The sequence below is a fragment of the Mobula birostris genome, chromosome 11, assembly GCF_030028105.1.
Source record: "Mobula birostris isolate sMobBir1 chromosome 11, sMobBir1.hap1, whole genome shotgun sequence".
NCBI classification, from domain to species: Eukaryota; Metazoa; Chordata; class Chondrichthyes; order Myliobatiformes; family Myliobatidae; genus Mobula; species Mobula birostris.
The window spans coordinates 88,705,089-88,727,482 of NC_092380.1; the positions used below are offsets into that span (position 1 = coordinate 88,705,089).

Below are 22,394 nucleotides of genomic sequence, written 5' to 3' on the forward strand. Positions count from 1 at the left end.
ATGAATTTCTGTCGATAATGAGCAGAACTTTGATAACACATTTGAGATACTATGTATAGCTTGGTTCGTGGAAAGAAAGTTGCCTTGAAAATGGTGTAACATTGGTTCGTGAGATTAATCTCTAACTTGAGAATGTTTACCCTGAAGCAAGATTGAGTTGGAATGATTTGTACTTTAGAAATTTAGAAGATTTGTTTCCTTAGTAAATATACATTTATAATGATTGTCGTTCCAAGATGCTACAAGGAGGTCACTTGAAATATTGCAAACAAAAACTTGGTTAAATAGGCCTGGGTACATTAACTGAGATAAATGAGGTGGCGGGGCCAGGATTTAGAATAGTTATTCCAAGAATGATTAAAGCATTGTCAGAAGTGGTGTGATTTATTTTTTTTTTTAAGTCCAGTGAAAAGCAAAGGATGAGATCAAGACTACAGACCTCATGGGAATGATTTAGGACAGGAGGAAGTAGGGTGAAACAGAAGACATTTGAATGAAAGCATGAGAATTAAAAAAAAATTTTGTTGTTCAACTTGCCACTATCATAAGCTCGAAATTGCTGTAATATACAGTACTGGGGCAGGTAAGGATGCTTGGCAGAATTTTTCTGCAGTAACTTCAAGATGTGAGAGTATTCAAGTTAGGAATGCAAGTATGGATGAGGTTCTCAACAATAAACAATCAACGGTAAATGCAGAGTCTGAATATCATGAGTGATGTAATGAAATTAAAATTACAAATAATCCAGTTCAGCTTTGCTATCTTGAGACATATTTATGATTGTTTAGGGTCTGCATGTAGTCAAGGTCATATCTTTTGACTAATATTAATACCAGTGTGACCTATGAAGAAAAGTCAATGTTGGCAATCCTTTTGCAATGATTTATAGTCAACCATAGACCAAAATAGCACGTGTACAAGACCTTCAATTCAACAAGTCCATACTGACCTTGGTCACGTCTCATTGAAATGCACAGAATTCTGGAAGTATTTAAAGGGATTATTATAATTGGTGTTTTTCTTGCTGGAGCTAGGGAGCACATTCTCAGAATAGGTGTTTTTAGGAAAGATTTTGAAGCTTTTCCTACTGTGGTCAGATACAGAGATCTTTCAGGCTCTGATTTCAGTGCAGAGCTTGCCAGTTCTATCTAAATTCCTGACTTTGGGACAATACACCAGGTTTGAAGTTCCAAAACCAAGTTTTTTTTTATGTTCGATCTGGAACAATAAATTAATTTCTCTCCCAATTCCTTTTTATTTCCAGGCATTTGTAGATTTTTTTTCACAAGCGCTCCATGCTGAATACAAGGGAAAGGGAATCATTGTCCAGGTAAGCAGAGCTTATTTTGGGAAAGTACCCTTGTGGTTACTATAGGAACAACTGCGGTCATAGCAACTAATAAATCAGATTCTGAACTGGTACCATAACATGGCAAGAGAAGAGGAGTAATGAGTGCTGCTGATAAAATGAAGGTGTATGATATTAAAAACAGATCATAAATGGAATGTCTTCATTTACAAAAACTATCATTGTGTTGATTTTAAATAAATTTCCCCAAATATTTTATTGCTTCTCCCTCAGGCAGTGGAATTATCCTCTTCTTAGCTTCATTTGGTTTCTGTAAAGTTTTCAATGCTAGTGCCTGACTGAAAGACTTTTTCATCAACTTTTTTGAAACTGTTGCATCAATAATAAATGGTGGTTGCTTGAGTATAATGCATAGTATTCAATCCATAATTATGTTAAAAGATGTTTGGGCAACATACAAACCTTGGGAACTTTTAATGGGGAAAAAACATTAAAATAACATCCTTTTGTTGCATTTTATAAGTTTTCCAATTTAAAATGTGTCCAAAACATTCCAGAAGTTTCAGCTGATGAAATTAATCCACTGCTTTCTGCTTCATAGATGTTTATAATTCAGTCACATGTTTGACATGTGATTTAACAAAAATAACAAATGTAATTGATTAACAATGTTTAACAAAAAATATTTATTCCATTCAAGAGGGCAATAAGAGGTACAGTGAGTGGAAACAAAATTTGTAAAATTATGGCTGAGGATCATCTGCTATTTTGTTACTTGATTTGAATGTTTGATATTTACTTTGAATACCCAGGGTTTCTATTCCCTAGAATTTGAATTTTTAATTTTATGTAAAAAAAAAAAATACTTGCATACTCTATTCAGCCAGTTAGATTGCAATTGCAAAAGATTTTTATTATTGCTCTTGTGGCACTAGATGGAGTAAGTCGCATTTTGGCTTTGCTTCGTTCATTTTTCAGTCTTTTTACCACCCTTTTACTATCTATATTAAAGTGTTTATAACACTTTTATGTGCTTGAACTTTGATTTTTAATCACTGAAATGAGTACCAGAGGGGAAAAAGGCATTAGCCGAAAGCCGGTAATGGAAATGGAAAGAAAGAAGGTGACTCTCAACAGCCTAAGTCTCAACTCACTTTGGAGGCTATGTCGAAGCTCCTGGATGATAAATTCGATACAAGACTTTCTAATTGGGAAGTATTGTTAAAGGAGATCAAGAGTAGACTGGGAGCACTTAAGCGGGAGTGTGAAAAACAACAACGGCAAATCTCTGAACTCGATGAAGCTGGTAGACAGAGAGACCACAAGCTGGATTTGTTGGAAAAGAAAATAACTTCGACCACTCAATCACTGGAACAATATAAAGCTAAGATTATTGTCCTGGAAAATTGCAGTCGTAGACAGAATTTGCAAATAATAGGACTCTGTGAAGACGTTGAGAGTGGTGACCTTACTAAATCTTTTTCTCAATTTTTTAACGGACGTGTTCGGCTCTGAAGTTTTTCTACTTTCCCTATACTTGATTGCGCCCACCGGGCTTTAAGAGCAAAACCCCCTAAAGAACTGAAACCTCAACCTGTCATACTCCGATTCCACTATGTGCATAGCAAGGAGCATTTCATTCGAATTGCCCGTCGAAAAGGGATTATTGAATGCCGAGATCTCAAGTTTCAACATCTACTGTACATAATATTGTGAAAAGAATCAGAGAGTTCAGAGACATATCAGTGCGTAAAGGGCAAGGTCAGAAACCACTGTTGAATGCGCGTAATCTTCGACCCCTCAGACGGCACTGCCTAAGAAACCGCCATGCTACTGTGATAATTATACCCACCTGGGCTCGGGAGTACTTCGGAAAACCATTGTCACTCGACACAGTCCGTCGCTGCATCCAGAAATGCAACTTGAAACTGTATTACGCAAGGAGGAAGCCATACATCAACTCTATGCAGAAACGCCGGCGAGTTCTCTGGGCCCGAGCTCATCTCAGATGGACTGAAAGACTGTGGAACTGTGTGCTGTGGTCAGATGAGTCCACATTTCAGCTAGTTTTCGGAAAAAATGGGCGTCGAGTTCTCCGTGCGAAAGATGAAAACGACCATCCAGATTGTTATCAGCGAAAGGTCCAAAAACCAGCATCTGTGATGGTATGGGGGTGCATCAGTGCCCACAGCATGGGTGAGTTGCATGTATGTGAAGGGTACCATTGACTCTGAGGTGTATATTAGGATTTTAGAGAGACATATGTGGCCATCAAGGCGACATCTCTTCTCGGGACGTCTGTGCTTATTTCAGCAGGACAATGCCAGACCACAGTCTGCACGGGCTACAACAGCGTGGCTTTGTAGAGACAGAGTGTGTGTGCTTGACTGGCCTGCTGCCAGTCCAGATCTATCTCCTATTGAAAATGTATGGTGCATCATGAAGAGGAGAATCAGACAACGGAGACTACAGACTGTTGAGCAGCTGAAGTCTTATATCAAGCAAGAATGGACAAAATTTCCAATTGCAAATCTACTACAATTAGTATCAGTTCCAAAACGATTAAAAAGTGTTATTAAAAGGAAAGGTGATGTAACACAATGGTAAACAAGCCTCTGTCCCAACTTTTGTTGAGTGTGTTGCAGCCATCAAATTCTAAATTTGTGTATGTTTACAAAATACAATTAAGTTGGTCAGTAAAACTGTTGAAAATCTTTTCTTTGTACTTTTGTCAGTTAAATAAAGGTTCACGTGAATTAACATAACACAGATTTTTGTTTTTATTGCATTTTGGAAAATATCCCAACTTTTCTGGAAATGGGGTTTGTACTTGCTCAGTTTAGTAGTTTTTATGGTTATAAATTGAATCTTAATACTGTAAGAGTGAGCTTTTTCCAATAAATATGCAAACTATAGATGATCACCATTTAAACTGGTTACTGATTATTTTACTTATTTGGGTGTTAAAATTACTAAGAAGCATAAGGATCTATTTAAAGTTAACTTTTTACCCTTAATTGATCATGTCAAACAACTGCTTACTAAATGGCCCCCATTGTCCTTATCATTGATTGGTCGAATCCATGCTATTAAGATGAATATTTTACCTAAATTTCTGTATCTATTTCAGGCGGTACCAATCTTCATCTCTAAATCCTTTTTTGATATTATTAATTCTAAAATTTCTTCATATATATGGCAGAATAAAAATCCTAGATTAAATAAGAAATATTTACAGAAATCAAAAAATGTTGGCATTTTGGCATTGCCGAACTTTAGATTCTGTTATTGGGCAATTCATATTGGATATCTACCGTTCTGGACGCACGATTTGGATGAAATTCAATGTCCACGATGGGTGACCCTCGAGTCTGAGTCTGTACAGGGGTTCTCATTGGCTTCTATTTTACGGGCTCTGCTTCCCTTTGCACTTACTAAACTGAATAAACAAACGATTAATCCAATAATTAAACATACAATATGAATATGGTTTCAATTTCGTAAATTTTTTGGATTGAATAAATTTATCCTATCAAGTCCTATTATATCCATTTTTTTTCTTCCAGCCATCCAGAACTGATCAAGCTTTTCTTTTCTGGAAAACGAAGGGAATAATATGTTTTTGTGATTTATTCATGGATATTTGTCTCATGTCCTTTGAACAGTTGTCTAATACATATAATTTGCCCAGATCACATTTTTTTAGATATTTACAAGTTAGACACTTTTTAAAGGTTATTTTACCTACTTTTCCGATATCACATCAAACTGAAATTACAGAAAATATTTTAGGTTTAAATCCCTATCAGAAAAGTTTAATAGCAATTGTTTATCATTTAATTACGAAAATGTGTTTAGGTATGTCTGATAAAATTAAGAATGAAAGGGAAAGAGAACTTCAGGTACCTTTACCCATAGAGAAATGGGAGAAAGTTCTCCAACTGGTTAACACTTCTTCAATGTGTGCTAGACACGCTTTGATACAACTTAAGGTGGTTCATAGGGCCCATGTGTCTAAGGATAAGTTAGCCCATATCTTGTCTGTGACAGATGTAATTCTGAGGTAGCTTCCTTGACACATATGTTCTGGCTTTGCCCTCTTTTGGAAAGACATTTTTGATATTATTTCAGTAGTTTTGCGTATTGATTTACAACCTCAACCTATTACTGCAGTTTTTGGACTACCAATGATAGACTATTTCAGCTTGTCGTTTGACTGTATTTGTTACATTAATAGCCAGATTTAAATGGAAAGATTCTAATCCCCCTACTATATTTCAATGGTTTTCCCAAACTTTAACATGTTTAAACTTGGAAAAAATTAGGAGTGGGTAAATTGATGGAAAGTATTCTTAGAGATGGTATACATAATTATCTGGATAGACAGGGTCTGATTGGGAACAGTCAGCATGGATTTGCACATGGAAGGTGATGTTTGACAAATCATTGAATTTTTTGATGAGGTTACTAAGAAAGTTGACGGGGGTAAAGCGGTGGATGTTGTCTATATGGACTTCAGTAAGGCCTTTGACAAGGTTCCACACGGAAGGTTAGTTCGGAAGGTTCAATCGTTAGGCATTAATATGGAAGTAGTAAAATGGATTCAACAGTGGCTAGATGGGAGACACCAGAGAGTAGTGGTGGATAATTGTGTGTCAGATTGGAGGACAGTGTGTAGAGGTGTGCCTCAGGGATCTGTACTGGGTCCAATGTTGTTTGTCATATATATTAATGATCTGGATGATGGGATGGTAAATTGGATTAGTAAGTATGCAGATGATACTAAGATAGGTGGTGTTGTGGATGATGAGGTAGCTTTTCAAAGCTTGCAGAGAGATTTAGGACAGTTAGAAGAGTGGGCTGAAAGATGGTAGATGGAGTTTAATGCTGAAAAATGTGAGGTGCTACATTTTGGTAGGACTAATCAAAATAGGACATACATGGTAAATGGTAGGACATTGAAGATTGCTGTAGAACAGAGGGGTCTAGGAATAATGGTGCATAGTTCCCTGAAGGTGGAATCTCATGTGGTTAGGGTGGTGAAGAAAGCTTTTGGTATGCTGGCCTTTATTAATCAGAGCATTGAGTATAGGAGTTGGGATGTAATGTTGAAATTGTATAGGGCATTGGTAAGGCCAATTTTGGAGTATTGTGTACAGTTCTGGTCACCGAATTATAGGAAAAATCTCAATAAAATTGAGAGAGTACAGAGGAGGTTTACTAAAATGTTGCCTGGTTTTCATCTCCTAAGTTACAGAAAAAGGTTGAACAAGTTAGGTCTTTATTCTTTGGAGCGTAGAAAGTTGAGGGGTGACTTGATAGAGATGTTTAAAATTATGAGGGGGATTGATAGAGTTGACGTGGATAGGCCTTTTCCATTGAGAGTGGGGAAGATTCAAACAAGAGGACATGAGTTGAGAGTTAAAGGGCAAAAGTTTAGGGGTAACGTGAGGGGGAACTTCTTCACTTAGAGAGTGGTAGCTGTGTGGAATGAGCTTCCAGCAGAAGTGGTTGAGGCAGGTTCGATGTTGTTGTTTAAAGTTAAATTGGATAGGTATATGGACAGAAAAGGAATGGAGGGTTATGGGCTGAGTAAGAGTTTGGCACGGACTAGAAGGGCGGAGGTGGCCTGTTTCCATGCTGTAATTGTTATATGGTACCACCAATCCTTTGGTTACTTTTCAAGAAACATGGAGGCCATTTATTCAGCATTTTCATATGATGTAAGCTGACCTTTTCCGAATCCTTCTTAATAACTTTCTGTTTGTGTGTAGAGGAGCGGAGTTAATGACAAATAATGATTTTACCCGATGAAATATGGCATCCCAGTCTTTGTTTTTTTAGTATAGGGGGTAAAAGCTTTTTTTTTTGGAATCTTTTTCACGTTCAGTTATTAAGAGATTGGGAGGTTTAAATTAAATATGTTACTCGGCGTCTGTGTACGTTAACTGTTATTAATGTAATCCTGATCTCTTTGTATTATTATCATTGTTATGTTTATCAATTTGAAACTCAATAAAAAAGATTTAAAAAGAAAAATTTTTGTTATTATCAACTTTCTAAATTAACTCTCATTCATTCTTACTCCTCGCTTCATGTTTATGTTAGAACAAACACTCCAATAGATGGTTCACCTTATGCTAGAAGATAACGTGGAGTGTTTAAAATCAAAATAAACTTCACTTTCTCAACTTAAACATTAGATATAACAAACTTCACACTGCAGAATATTTAACTTGGACCTTCTTGGATATGTCAAAATAACAGGATGATGCAGTACTTCGAAAGCTATATAGTGAAATTAATTCTAGATTTGTGCTTTCTTAGAGTTGAACTGTAATACTAAGACAAAAGCATCATGACTTGTCAGACATTTGGAAGCAAATTAAAATATTTCTACCTCACTCATCAAGGAATTATCAACCTGACTTTTCATCCCATTGCGACAAGTCATGAATTTCATTTTCAGTTATTATACCTTGTATAAGCAACATAGAGGCAATCAAGATAGCAGTCAGATTATCAATAGTATAATTAATTTTTATTAATCTTTTAGGTAAGGAAACCTAGCAACACTTTGATTTGCCATGTGTATGTCTCTGCATTCCATAATAAATTCTCTGCAGCAACTGTTAAAGAACCTAAGAAAACAATGGGCTGTCTGACTTCTGGTACCTGCTCTGCCATTTAGTAAAACTGGGTGATTTTGTACCTGAACTTAACTTGCTTGTATTACTCCCACATTTTTGGCAGATTTTTGAACATTAAGGGAATCATTCTCTTTTAAATGTACTGAATACAGCACTTTTGAGGAGAGAATTTCTGAGATCTGTTAAGATATTCTATAGTTTATTTTGGTGTTGATTTCCTGATTCTAGGTATATTCCAGGAATTCCAGGTGCATTCTCACCAGAGCACTCTTCAGTTCCAGTGAGATTCAATGTACTCTTACTGAAATTCACTTGCAATAACGGTTAATGTATTATTTGCCTTGAAAACAAAGGGGAGGGAGAAGAAATGTCTGAATGAAAGATGCAGTGGCACCTGGAAGGTTTGAGAGCTAAAACTACTGGCTACTCTTCTAAGTATGCTACTTCTTCTGAACTATGATCGATTGCAGCCTGCAATTTCCCTTTTAAGAATGGATTTTAAGATAGACTGAATGGTCTGGTACATCTGTGATTTCCTGGGGCATGGATGAGATTCTGTGCCCATTCCTAATGGTAGAACATGAACATGTGGTTGGCTCCATTACTCTGCACCAATTAAAACATTGAGCAAGATTAAAATCATTGAGGATGATAGCAGAGGATGAACAGATAGATGCTCAGTGCCATCTGTCTGTGTTAGACTGGTCTCTTTCACTGCAGCCAGTGGGCAGAAGGTGCAGGTGTCTTGGGTTGCACACCACCAGGTTCGGGAGTGGCTGTACTCTGCAACCATCGGGCTTCTATGGAAATGCTCGCCTCAGCGCTGAATGTGCTCCATAGTTTTGGACTCGCTTCAGAGACTCTACTTCATATTTCTTGTTTTTTTTTAACTATTCACACGATTTGATGGGAGTGCTTCAGCACTGTACTGACTGCAGCTGTGGCCTGCAGCCACTGGCACAACACTGAGGACTTACATTCGGAGATGTAGGGTGTTTGGTCTTGTGTGGTTTCCTTCTTTCTTTGAACGGGTTCTATGTTTCTTTGTTTTGTGGCTGTATGCAAGACACATCTCAAGGTTGTATACTGAATGCATACTTTGATAATAAATGTACAGTACTTGAACTCTGAATTTGTTCATACATGGTTTTATCAATTTCCTTAACTTCCTTAATGAAAGAAACATCACCACCTTCAGCAGGGTCTTTGGCTAATTTACTGTACACTTAGAGTAATCTACTTGTAACGTCACAGACCTAACAAACACAGTAGTGTAGAGTAAACTATACTTAGTCTTTGCCCATCTATCTATTGCTAAGAGTCATAGTAATAAAAAGATAAAATGGTGGCATGATACAATCCTTGTGGTGAAAGTGTTCCATTTTTCTGTCATTGGCACGTTATCCTATGAGTCAGATCAAAGTTCTGCCAGCTCTAGTTGTGAATGCTGAACAATTAAACTGTTGAAAGCAAATTGGAGTCACAGAAAAGTAGAGCACAGAAACAGGCCATTTGGCCCATCTAGTCTGTGCTGAACCATTTAAGAATCATCTCCATCGTTGTCAGTAGCCGAGCCCAAACCTCCCTAATGTTTCACTGCACAGCCACCATTTAACTGGCTATAGTTTGTACTATTTACAAAATGCACTGAGTTAAGTTGCCAAGACTGGGTAAATAGCACCTGCCAGCCCCTGGTCTTGTCCACTCATGGAAACAAAGCAACAGGTGCAATTCCTTTCAGCTGCATTCTTTCCAGCAGGTCAAGTTGGCATAGCACTACTTTTAAGGCAATTTGTATGAATAATGAGTTTGTTAGCAACTTGTGCATTACTAAGAATAACATTATTTTAAAAGATATTGTTTATTTACTTTGGACTAGTTACTTATCCAGAATACCGAGTGCAAATCATTCATTTGCTCTTGGGAGACACATCATCTTTGTTAGCTTAAAGTAAATTTGGTTGTTTTTCTTATAACTGTAGAGAAAGTTTATGTAACTTTCTTTTAAATTAAAAGCCAAGAGTTCTTTCTAATATGAAGGCTCATGATGGTCCTTATTTGCACCATCTAGTGGTCAATATTAAAATTTCCTTTCCTGAGTTTCTTAAACTAGTATTTTAAGTGCACTATGTTGCTGAAAGGTTACTGTGCAGATAAAGGAGAATGAGGATGAAGTTATAATCAGTTTGCCATTATCCTATTAAATAACGATGCACACTTGAGGGCCAAAGTGGCCTGTTCCTAATTTATTTGTGCTTTAGAATTCTTAAACTGGCTTTTCACATTGTATTTTCTTTGTTTTAGAGCATACTTCCATTCTTTGTGACAACAAAATTGAGTAAGATACGTAAATCAGGTGTGGCTGTACCAAGTCCAGAAACATATGTAAAAGCTGCTTTAAACACAGTTGGCCTTCAAATGCAGACAAATGGTTATTTACCACATGCAATAAAGGTAAGAAAGCCGATTTCTCCCCCCCCCCCCCCATTAGTTATGCAATTTGTTTTAATGCGTCTTTAAAATATTTAATTTTCCTGTATTATTTTGTGTTGTAAAGTATTTTGGGTATGATTAGATGGCTACCATGTGGTTTGGATATTGGCAGTCTTTTTGTCCAAAAAACTGGACAGGTTGCTATTTTTAATGTGTGACTGGTTATTCGTTGACCTTTTGAAATTGGAGATGCTCGTGAATGTCATTCTCCTTGTTGTATGTTTTTCATTGCAGTTTAAAATAAACTGCTAATAGAACCACACTGGGTTGTGTCTCTCAGCCTGTAATCTCAATTGACTTCTGTTAAGTTGATGTTTAGTTTTTTTTAACTTAAGATATTTGTGGCTCTGTTCCTATGCTTGAGGGAAAATACAGACCAAGGGAGTATTATGTCTGTTTCTAGTGTCAATTTTTATTGTTAAACTTGCACAGTCTATTAAGCAAAATTCCTAAAATTATAATGAATTCAGCAAGAAAATGAATTTAACTATTTGTCATCTCTCAGACTGAAACTTTTTTTTTGCATTATTGCCACTGCATCTTTTCATGTCTGCTTTGAAAGTCAAAATCACTGCCTGTGATTAACAGCTTAGGCGTTCAACGATGTACATTTATAGGAAATGATCATTGAGACTTTCAGTCAAATACTTGTCTAAAATTCTGAGTCCCATTAACCTTGACATCCTGAAAGCAAGTTCTAGGTATATAAAATGTACAATTTAAGCATTTTAACACACTTATCTGTTGCTGCAGACCCTTAATTTCAATGGCTGTTATACCTGATTGGCTTGGCTTGTGAGACTTGGTCTGTCCTATATCCTACATCAAATGTGCTACCTTTATTGACAATTGTTCAGTTTTAATTAGTAGTTGAATCCTCCGCCACTAAATTTCTGCTTTAGCCAATAAGACCATAGGATATAGGAGCAGAATTAGGCCATTTGGCCTATCAAGTCTGCTCCACTATTTCATCATGACTGATCCAATTTTCCTCAATCTCCTGCCTTCTCCCCATATCCCTTCATGCCCTGACCAATCAAGAATCTATCAACCTCTGCCTTAAATATACATAACCACTTGGTCTCCACAGCTGCCTGTGGCAAAGAATTCCACAGCTTCACCACAGTAATCCTGCACAGCACCATTGTTCAGACATGCCAGGCAGCATGCAAGGGAAAGACCTTTGGTCAATGACCTTAATGAGAATTGAAAAGTGTTAAAGGTAAACAGCTTTAAGTTGCAACAAAGCAGGTACACTCTAAATTCAGAAAAGTCTATGCAACCATTATTGCAGTAGCAGGATGTGAGTGTTGCTGACAAACCCAGCAAGGTACTGTTCATCGCTTACTACCTGTTGAATGAGTTGTCTGCTAGGCCAAATCAGTGTAGCTAAGTGAACACAGTGGTGAGGGTCTGGAGCAGCATATAGTCCTTACCAGGTAAGAATGGCAAATATCTTTCTGCAAGGACCTTAATGAAGGAGATGAATTGTACGATCATCCTTTAGTTTTGATGTTCACAGTTACTGGTTCAATATTTAGTTATTACTTGAACTTTAAATATCTCGGTTAGTGTGGTAGGATTGAAATATTTCCATGTATATGTAAGAGAATTATTATAATGGAATAGCCTGTGACAATAGGGGTGATAATGCAAGACAAAAGTGTGTAGTTTCCAGGATAAGATGGGTCTAGAGCAGGGGTTCCCAACCTGGGGCCCACAGACCCCTCAGTTAATGGTAGGCATCCATGGCATAAGAAAGGTTGGGAGCCCCTGGCCCATAGAATGTTTGATGGGACGGGTTTATTTGTAGTAGTTGATAGAAGCCCAAAGATTGTAGTGTGCTTAATCAAAAGAAAAGGTTATGTTCCTCAAACTTCTATTGAGTGGAAAGCGGCCAGTGCGTGAGTGGGCCAGTGAAGGAGTGGAGCTTTGAGGCTTTGACTGGAGAGATTCTGGCAGTTGGTCTGTGCAATCAAGTCAATCAAGATTTGAATAGATCAGCAGAAAGCCGTTGATTAGACAATCAGGATTTGAATAGCTCAGACTCAGCAGAAAACACCTGATTGGGCTGTTGAGGTCAGGTGACCAAACATTTTGAAAAGCTCAAACAGATAAACAGAGGGATAGCTCAAGCGAAGCCGCCAGTGCACGAGTGGGCCAGTGAAGGAGTGGAGCTTTGAGGCTTTGACTCGAGAGGCTTCGACGAGAAGAGGCGGAGGACAAGCTAGCTTGCAGTTAGTTTTTACAATGTCTCCTGAGATGGTGATGTGCCTCTCATGTGAGATGTGGCAGTCTTGGGGGAACTCCCCTCTCCCGCAGAGTCACATCTGCCAGAAGTGCATACAGCTGGGCGATCTGGAAGACCGTGTAAGGAATCTGGAGTAGCAACTGGATGACCTTCGACTCATAAGGGAGAATGAGGCAGTCATAGATGAGAGCCACAGGGAGGTAGTCGCACCTAGGCTGTCGGAAGCAGGTCGTTGGGTGACGGTCAGAGGGGGGAAAGTGAGGGTGAGCAGACAGATAGTGCAGAGCACCCCTGTAGCCATTCCCCTGAATAATAAGTTGACCGTCCTGGATACTGTTGGCAGGGACGACCGGCCAGGTGTGAGCCACGGTGGCAGGGCCTCCGGCACTGAGTCTGACCCAGTGGTGCAGAAAGGTGGGACGGAGAAGAGGAGAGCTGTCGTCATTAGAGACTCTATAGTCAGGGGAGCAGACAGGAGATTTGTGGATGTGAGAAGGACACCCACATGGTTTGTTGCCTCCCGGGTGCCAGGGTCTGGGATGTCTCTGACCGGGTGCATGACATCCTGGTACGAGAGGAAAAGCAACCAGAAGTCGTGATACATGTTGGGACCAACGACATAGGCAGGAAGAGGGATGAGGTCCTGAAGTGTGAGTTTCGGGAATTAGGCAGGAGGCTGAAGAACAGGACCTCAAGGGTGGCGTTCTCAGGATTGCTGCCATTGCTACGTGACAGTGATGGTAAGAATTGGAGGAGATGGCAGTTGAATGCGTGGCTGAGGAGTTGGTGCAGGGAGCAGGGTTTTAGGTTTTTAGATCATTGGGATCTCTTCTGGGGAAGGTGGGACCTGTACAGATTGGATGGGTTGCACCTGAACTCGAGGGGGAGCAATATCCTCGCAGGTAGGTTTGCTAGCATGGTTCCGGAGGGTTTAAACTAATTTGCGAGGGGGATGGGACCCAGAGCGATAGAGCAGTGAAAGAAGTGCATGGAGTAAAGCCAGATCTAACATACAGTGAGGCTTTGAGGAAAGAGAAGCAGAATAAACGGTGTAAAGACAGTAAGGTAGAAGGGCTGAAATGTGTGTACCTCAATGCAAGAAGCATCAGGAACAAAGGTGATGAACTGAGAGCTTGGATACATACATGGAATTATGATGTAGTGGCCATTACAGAGACTTGGCTGGCACCAGGGCAGGAATGGATTCTCAATATTCCTGGATTTCAGTGCTTTAAAAGGGATAGAGAGGGCGGAAAAAGGGGAGGAAGGGTGGCATTACTGGTCAGGGATACTATTACAGCTACAGAAAGGGTGGGTAATGTAGCAGGATCCTCTTTTGAGTCAATATGGGTGGAAGTCAGGAACAGGAAGGGAGCAGTTACTCTACTGGGGTATTGTATAGGCCCCCTGGTAGTAGCAGAGATACAGAGGAGCAGATTGGGAGGCAGATTTTGGAAAGGTGCAAAAATAACAGGGTTGTTATCATGGGTGACTTTAACTTCCCTAATATTGATTGGCACCTGATTAGTTCCAAGGGTTTAGATGGGGCAGAGTTTGTTAAGTGTGTCCAGGATGGATTCCTGTCACAGTATGTGGACAGGCCGACCAGGGGGAATGCCATACTAGATCTAGTACTAGGTAATGAACCGGGTCAGGTCACAGATCTCTCAGTGGGTGAGCATCTGGGGGACAGTGACCACCGCTCCCTGGCCTTTATAATTATCATGGAAAAGGATAGAATCAAAGAGGACAGGAAAATTTTTAATTGGGGAAAGGCAGATTATGAGGCTATAAGGCTAGAACTTGCGGGTGTGAATTGGGATGATGTTTTTGCAGGGAAATGTACTATGGACATGCGGTCGATGTTTAGAGATCTCTTGCGGGATGTAAGGGATAAATTTGTCCCGGTGAGGAAGATAAAGAATGGTAGGGTAAAGGAACCATGGGTGACGAGTGAGGTGGAAAATCTAGTTAGGTGGAAGAAGGCAGCATACATGAGGTTTAGGAAGCAAGGATCAGATGGGTCTATTGAGGAATATAGCAAGAAAGGAGCTTAAGAAGGGGCTGAGAAGAGCAAGAAGGGGGCCTGAGAAGGCCTTGGCGAGTAGGGTAAAGGAAAACCCCAAGGCATTCTTCAATTATGTGAAGAAAAGAAGGATGACAGGAGTGAAGGTAGGACCAATTAGAGATAAAGGTGGGAAGATGTGCCAGGAGGCTGTGGAAGTGAACGAGGTCCTCAATGAATACTTCTCTTCGGTATTCACCAATGAGAGGGAACTTGATGATGGTAAGGACAATATGAGTGAGGTTGATGTTCTGGAGCATGTTGATATTAAGGGAGAGGAGGTGTTGAAGTTGTTAAAATACATTAGGATAGATAAGTCCCCGGGGTCTGACGGAATATTCCCCAGGCTGCTCCATGACGCGAGAGAAGAGATTGCTGAGCCTCTGGCTAGGATCCTTATGTCCTCGTTGTCCACGGGAATGGGACCGGAGGATTGGAGGGAGGCGAACATTGTTCCCTTGTTCAAAAAAGGTAGTAGGGATAGTCCTGGTGATTATAGACCAGTGAGCCTTACGACTGCGGTGGGAAAGCTGTTGGAAAAGATTCTTAGAGATAGGATCTATGGGTATTTAGAGAATCATGGTCTGATCAGGGACAGTCAGCATGGCTTTGTGAAAGGCAGATCGTGTCTAACAAGCCTGATAGAGTTCTTTGAGGAGGTGACCAGGCATATAGATGAGAGTAGTGCAGTGGATGTGATCTATATGGATTTTAGTAAGGCATTTGACAAGGTTCCACATGGTAGGCTTATTCAGAAAGTTAGAAGGCATGGGATCCAGGAAAGTTTGGCCAGGTGGATTCAGAATTGGCTTGCCTGCAGAAGGCAGAGGGTGGTGGTGGAGGGCGTATATTCAGATTGGAGGATTGTGACTAGTGGTCTCCCACAAGGATCTGTTCTGGGACCTCTACTTTTCGTGATTTTTATTAACGACCTGGATGTGGGGGTAGAAGGGTGGGTTGGCAAGTTTGCAGACGACACAAAGGTTGGTGGTGTTGTAGATAGTGTAGAGGATTGTCAAAGATTGCAGAGAGACATTGATAGGATGCAGAAGTGGGCTGAGAAGTGGCAGATGGAGTTCAACCCAGAGAAGTGTGAGGTGGTACACTTTGGAAGGACAAACTCCAAGGCAGAGTACAAAGTAAATGGCAGGATACTTGGTAGTGTGGAGGAGCAGAGGGATCTCGGGGTACATGTCCACAGATCCCTGAAAGTTGCCTCACAGGTGGATAGGACAGTTAAGAAAGCTTATGGGGTGTTAGCTTTCATAAGTCGAGGGTTAGAGTTTAAGAGTCGCGATGTAATGATGCAGCTCTATTAAACTCTGGTTAGGCCACACTTGGAGTACTGTGTCCAGTTCTGGTCACCTCACTATAGGAAGGATGTGGAAGCATTAGAAAGGGTACAGAGGAGATTTATCAGGATGCTGCCTGGTTTAGAGAGTATGCATTATGATCAGAGATTAAGGGAGCTAGGGCTTTACTCTTTGGAGAGGAGGAGGATGAGAGGAGACATGATAGAGGTGTACAAGATATTAAGAGGAATAGACAGAGTGGATAGCCAGCGCCTCTTCCCCAGGGCACCATTGCTCAATACAAGAGGACATGGCTTTAAGGTAAGAGGTGGGAAGTTCAAGGGGGATATTAGAGGAAGCTTTTTTACTCACAGTGGTTGGTGCGTGGAATGCACTGCCTGAGTCAGTGGTGGAGGCAGATACACTAGTGAAGTTTGAGAGACTGCTGGACAGGTATATGGAGGAATCTAAGGTGGGGGCTTATATGGGAGGCAGGGTTTGAGGGTCGGCACAACATTGTGGGCTGTAGGGCCTGTACTGTGCTGTACTATTCTATGTTCTTCATTTTATCAACATAAGAGACCAAATGGGATGAAGACTTTAAACTAAAAGTTTATTTGAAATCTCTGGATCTGGCTTATAGACCTTTTAGGAGTATTACACAAAGCCTCCATGCAATTTGCTTCTTGTTTTCCCTAAGTATAGAAGAGGTGGTTTGTAACTAGGCAAAATTCTTATTGGAAAGATATACAAGTCAATTTTACTTAGAATATGTTAGAGCTCCTAGGCAGTGGGAAGTAAAAAAGTTAGTGTTAGTCTTGTTATATCTTGAAGGGAACAACGTGATTCATGCACAGTATTTGCTGTTTAGGCCTCTATTTAATACCTGTTTGCCTTTCAGTAGTTTGTGTTCTAAGGGCAATTAAATGTTAACCACATTAGTCTGGATTAACAAGAGCAAACTGGAAAAGGACATGGTTTTTCCCTTAAGTGACAGTTAACATGCATCTTAAAACAGGGGAACTATTGGTGAGATTTCAAACCTCATTGTATAAACTGAAGTTTCATTGATCATTACATTTTCCCTTCTCACACTGAGCTAATTTTTAGACAAAGCTGTTACGTTTATTTACATCTCTTGGGCTTTACTTCTCTGACCACGCTGTCATGTAGGACGTTTAAAATCCACATAGACTATTTAATATGTTACACTCATTGAAGTTTTGGATACCACAAAGAAAATCAATCATTAAGGAGACATTTTTTTTTTCCTTTGCTCTGGTTCGCTCTCCAGTCAATGTGAATAGCCTTCATGTGCAACTGCACGAGATGCAGCTCCTGCCACTTAGTTCCTTTCTTCCTCACCTGATTTCTTCAACTCAATTTGTTTCTCTCTAGCTTTTACTAGTTCTCATTGTTATGTGACCACAGGTATCATTTACTGTGGGCGTCACTTTAAGCGTCTGGATGAGGCGGGAGTATAACGTTAATATAACAAAATGCGGACAGCCTGCTGTGACACAGAGGGGGAGAGGGGACAGGACAAGACAAGACTTCGGACTGCGAGCAGGAGCTCGCTACAGTAATGGGTGAAGTTTGATATTTTCCCAAAGGATTGGGTGAATGAGCGGCACACAGTGCATATTGAATATGTGACTGTCACTCTATATGATCCATACATGGATTTTTGGAGTATTCTCTGGTGACCACTTTCATTAACCCTTACACATGGACTCGGGTGTGTTATGTGGTGTCCACTTGGACTGTCACCTTGTAATATCTCTACGTGGATTTCGGAACGCAACTCAACGGCTGACATCTTCTGTAACTGCTACTTCATTTTCCCAACGTGAAACCTGTGGAATTCTTCATGATCACCTCCTTGTTGCATTTTAATGTGGAATTACAAGTTTCTCCCCTCATCTATTCTATGGATTACTGGAACTTTTCAGCTTGCCATTTTTTTTTTAGATTATGAGGACACGCAGTCCTCTTTTATTTGTCATTTAGTAATTTAAGAAGTTAAGAACTTTAAGAATTTAAACTTTACGAACTGTTCCTAAACTTGATGGTTTAGGAGCCACAAACGCATAACACTGTTAACTTCTGTTTAGAAGAGTAGTTTGTTTAATTTTCCAGATTTTGAGTAAATGCTAATAAATATTGTGTTTAACATTAAACCCTGACTCAGTTTGTGGTCTATTGCTGCTGGTATGTAATATCATGAAAACTTCTGTGTAGCATGACACATCAAAGTTGCTGGTGGACTCAGCAGGCCAGGCCACATCTCTAGAAAGAGGTACAGTTGACGTTTCGGGCCGAGACCCTTCATCCTGACGAAGGGTCTCAGCCCGAAACGTTGACTGTACCTCTTCCTAGAGATGCTGCCTGGCCTGCTGCGTTCACCAGCAACTTTGATGTGTGAAGCTTGAATTTCCAGCATCTGAAGAATTCCTTGTGTTTGTGTAGCATGATGCTGGTTTGATCTGAGTTTTGATTTGATTTAAGAATTATGGCATCCATGTTTTTATATTGCTGACACATCCATTTGAAGTTTTAATCTGAGAGACAGATTTTAGAAGATTTAAAAATGGCCTGCTCTTCAAGTAGTACCACAGGATGCCTTTGTCCAGTAGATGTCCCCACTATGCTCTGAACTGCTTGTGGGAAATTTTGACTTTTCTGTATATGGGGAAATTTCCAAAAACGTTGGCCAGTGAAAACATTATCTAAAATGCTTCCTGTGTTCATGTTGGGTTTTTATTAATTCAATGTACACTTAAAATGTCATTTCACTGGATCTATGTAACACTGGCATATCACCTTAGTGCTATGAAATTAGCTTTCTAAAATGAATGCAGAGAAAAAAATGAAAGTTTATAAACTTCATTTCCTTTGTTTTTTTTTTATCTCTCATAGTTCCTTTCATCCCAAGTCAATTTCCTGCATTTCTGTGAAAATTGTCAATATACTAACATAATCAGAGTCAGTAGTTCAAACATTTCCTTACAATGTAGAGGCCATTTAGCCAATCCAGTATTTGTACACCAGCATGGTCTTTAACCTTATGGCCAGTCATATTCCTCTCTACTAGGTCTATAAATTCCATATTTCAACCATCTACAAGGCTTTACAAAAAGTATCAGCAACTTTTCCTTTATATACTTTATATATTTGATATTTTGTAACTTTAAAATAATTGCAAAAGGTACTAAAATATGTCACTTGCCAATGCATTGTCTTATTTATATTCTGCCCCAGAAGACAAACTTCCATGAGTAACATTCGAGTTTAAATTTAATTCCAAAATCAGGGTCTGCATCAGTTATTACACATGTCAAATGTTCTGTTATAAAATTTGAATTTATTTCATGCTAAACCTTTCTTTATCAAACCTTTTTATTGCTTCAAAACAGAATAAATTAAATAATATTTTAAATTTTTCCCAGGGTTGGATTATTTCATCTGTGCTTCCAGTTTCTCTGTCAATGAAGTTGAGCATGAAGATGAACAAGAGTATCCGTGCTCGTTCACTTAAGAAGCTGAAAGAAAAAGGGGATTGATCAGAATGTCCAAGTTGATCAAGAAGTCCAAGGAAATTGTGATCTTTTATTATGTGAAGCATGACAAAAAAAAATTGGCTTAAAGTACAACTTGGTGAAACAGCTCTAAGGACCAAATTGGGAGATTTTTAATTTGTTACTTTTCAAAAATTTTTCTTATGCCTAGGATTATATTTGCATTTAGTTTTGTAAAGACCCGGCAGAAAAGTCTGCTGTTCAGTAAAATTACACAGGTAAGCAAAGTGTTATCCACAAAATTTAATTCTGGCATTGGTGTAGAGGAAATAATTTTCACTAGATTGCATGGCTGTTGCCAGAAACAGCACCTATTTAAAAGAAAAAAAGTTTTGACCAATACAATCCTGGTCAAATCTCCCCAATCTGCATCAGTGACAGAGGCTTGGAAAGGTATAATAAAGATGTCTGAAGAAAATGCTCTGATACATGTATCTGATTTAATGTAGAAAATTATTCAATATAAGCATTATCTCTGAAATTAAGAGATCTTGGATAAATGGTTTTTGGAAATTGAACACAATTTATCCAGATAAATTTGTTTATTTGCATTGCAATTGTTACTTTCTGAAGTGTACACATTTAAATAACTGAAAAGTACTTGATTATGTTGGGACCATTCTTGGGCACTCGTGGTATATACTGGAAGCATAATTCACAATCCTTTTCCATTTATTTTAAAGTGTGTTTAAAACAGGTATCATAGTCACGTCTGGTATGTCCTGAAGCAGAATTATTATTCCATTATTACACAAAACATTTTAATGTTTCCTTAATTGATGCATGTGTCTGTTTATGGAGTGAAACCATAAAAATATCTTAAGTAATGTAAAGATAAATACTATTAACATTTAAAGAACTTCCTTAGCATAAATGTTTTCAAATGAGACCTTAAATTATAGTTGGATAACAATATTAGGTGATAATGAGCTTGTGATAAATTAGTGTTTTGCCAGATTTTGCGACTTACAGAAGTCGGTGCCCCTTTCACAAAACTAAGCATCTGCAGATTTTCTCTTGTTTGTGGTTGGATATTACTACTGATCAAAATGTAGATTAAAAAGGATTTGAAAAATACTGATTTTACTTGGTTGCAGGTTGACTTTCCTGGCAGTAACTTTTCACTGATCACATCTGGCTGCATTTCTGATACTTACAGAATCAAAGTTAATGCTGTTAGTTACATAGAAAATTATACAAGAATTTTTCATGCTCAATCTGCAGTTAGTGATTTCAGATTGCTTTTCCCAATGAGTGCTATTGAATAGTTCTTGGATTTGGTGCAAAAAAGCTTTTGAATTACGTGCAACTCCAGTTCTTGATTTGAGTCATTTGGCTGTCCTATAAATATTTGTTTTGACCACCTCACTTAGTTTTCAAAAGTAATTGGTTACTTTATACTTAGAAACTGACATCCAGTTTTTACTCAGTGTTACCAGTTTCCACAACACTCCTACTCAGAATAGAATTTGAACTCAAATAGCAGGTATTTATATTGCAAACAACAGGAATTCTGCAGATGCTGGAAATTTAAGCAACACACATCAAAGTTGCTGGTGAACGCAGCAGGCCAGGCAGCATCTGTAGGAAGAGGTGCAGTCGACGTTTCAGGCCAAGACCCTTCGTCAGGACTCATGTCCTGATGAAGGGTCTCGGCCTGAAACGTCGACTGCACCTCTTCCTACAGGTATTTATATTGTATTTTTTTTGCTAACTTAAATAAAAAGCTGTAGTCAAGGCATTTTTAAATCTTATTTTTTAATCCATGTCTTGATTCATGCAAATTTCAAACATATAGCAAAAATGTTGAGTTTAAATTGCTTAAAACAACTTATAGATTTCTTGTATTTTGTGCATAAATATTGGTTCACATCTTGTTTTCTGTTATTGAAGTATTAGTATCTGATTTTGTGAACATAGGGGTTGATAAATGCAAGTGCCATTGGAAAGGAGAGAGGTTCTTTGTTCACAGATGTTTTTCGGACTTGTTGGCTTTATCCATAAAATATAACCTCAAAGTTATATTCGTATAGTTATAGTTAAATCCATCATGTTGACCTGAATCACTGAGTTGAACCTACTTCTCTGTGGAATTACAACATGTCATTAATAACTTAGTTTCCATGGTTTACCAGTGACTTCTCTGCATACTTGTGCTTATCCCAAATTCTGGAGGAATTTATATCATAATCAAATTATGATGTTGAAAGATTTCTTACCCCCAGTCTTCCCAAAAAAAAATATACTAATAGCAGTTCTGTAATTCTTATGTCAGCCAAGGTGTGAGCATGTGAATAATAATGAAACATTTATGGAGTTCTTCATCCATGTCTGTAAATGTCTTCAAATTCTGAATGTGGTTTCTACTTAATATCTAATACAAAACAGAAACTTCTGAGTTATGTAATCTAAGTGACTAAAATACTCAAAATTATGGCATTATGGCACTTATTTTTTGCAAAGTGGCTTTCAATCTGATACATTGCTGGATATGTGGTTCTGAAATTAAAAACTCTGTTGCTACTAATTGCAAGCATGAAGAACAAAATTATTGGTTTATATACAACTGATAACCTGGTTTTAGATTTGCTCAAAGTAATCCTGAAATGGGACACATGTATTTATGTGGGTCATTATGATATTCTTTCTAATCTGTGTAAAGTAAATTGTGGTGGTGTTAAGTTCTGGATGTTTCTAAACATGCAATACCGATGCAATGGTGCTGAACTGATTAAATATAAGTTTGTGTTCAATTT

The 22,394-nt window shown here is 38.7% G+C and overlaps 1 protein-coding gene across 1 annotated transcript in view; it reads left to right on the forward strand.

The window, feature by feature from the left end:
• The window catches only part of LOC140205243 (very-long-chain 3-oxoacyl-CoA reductase-A-like), a 162,319-nt gene extending 141,046 nt beyond the window's left edge, over positions 1-21,273 (forward strand). Inside the window, exons 9-11 of the mRNA XM_072272682.1 lie at positions 1,265-1,330; positions 10,264-10,413; positions 19,510-21,273. Of these exons, the coding sequence (XP_072128783.1) occupies positions 1,265-1,330; positions 10,264-10,413; positions 19,510-19,623 (330 nt within the window). The 3' untranslated portion in view covers positions 19,624-21,273. The remainder of the gene's footprint in view (positions 1-1,264; positions 1,331-10,263; positions 10,414-19,509) is intronic.
• The last annotated feature ends 1,121 nt before the right edge of the window (positions 21,274-22,394 follow it).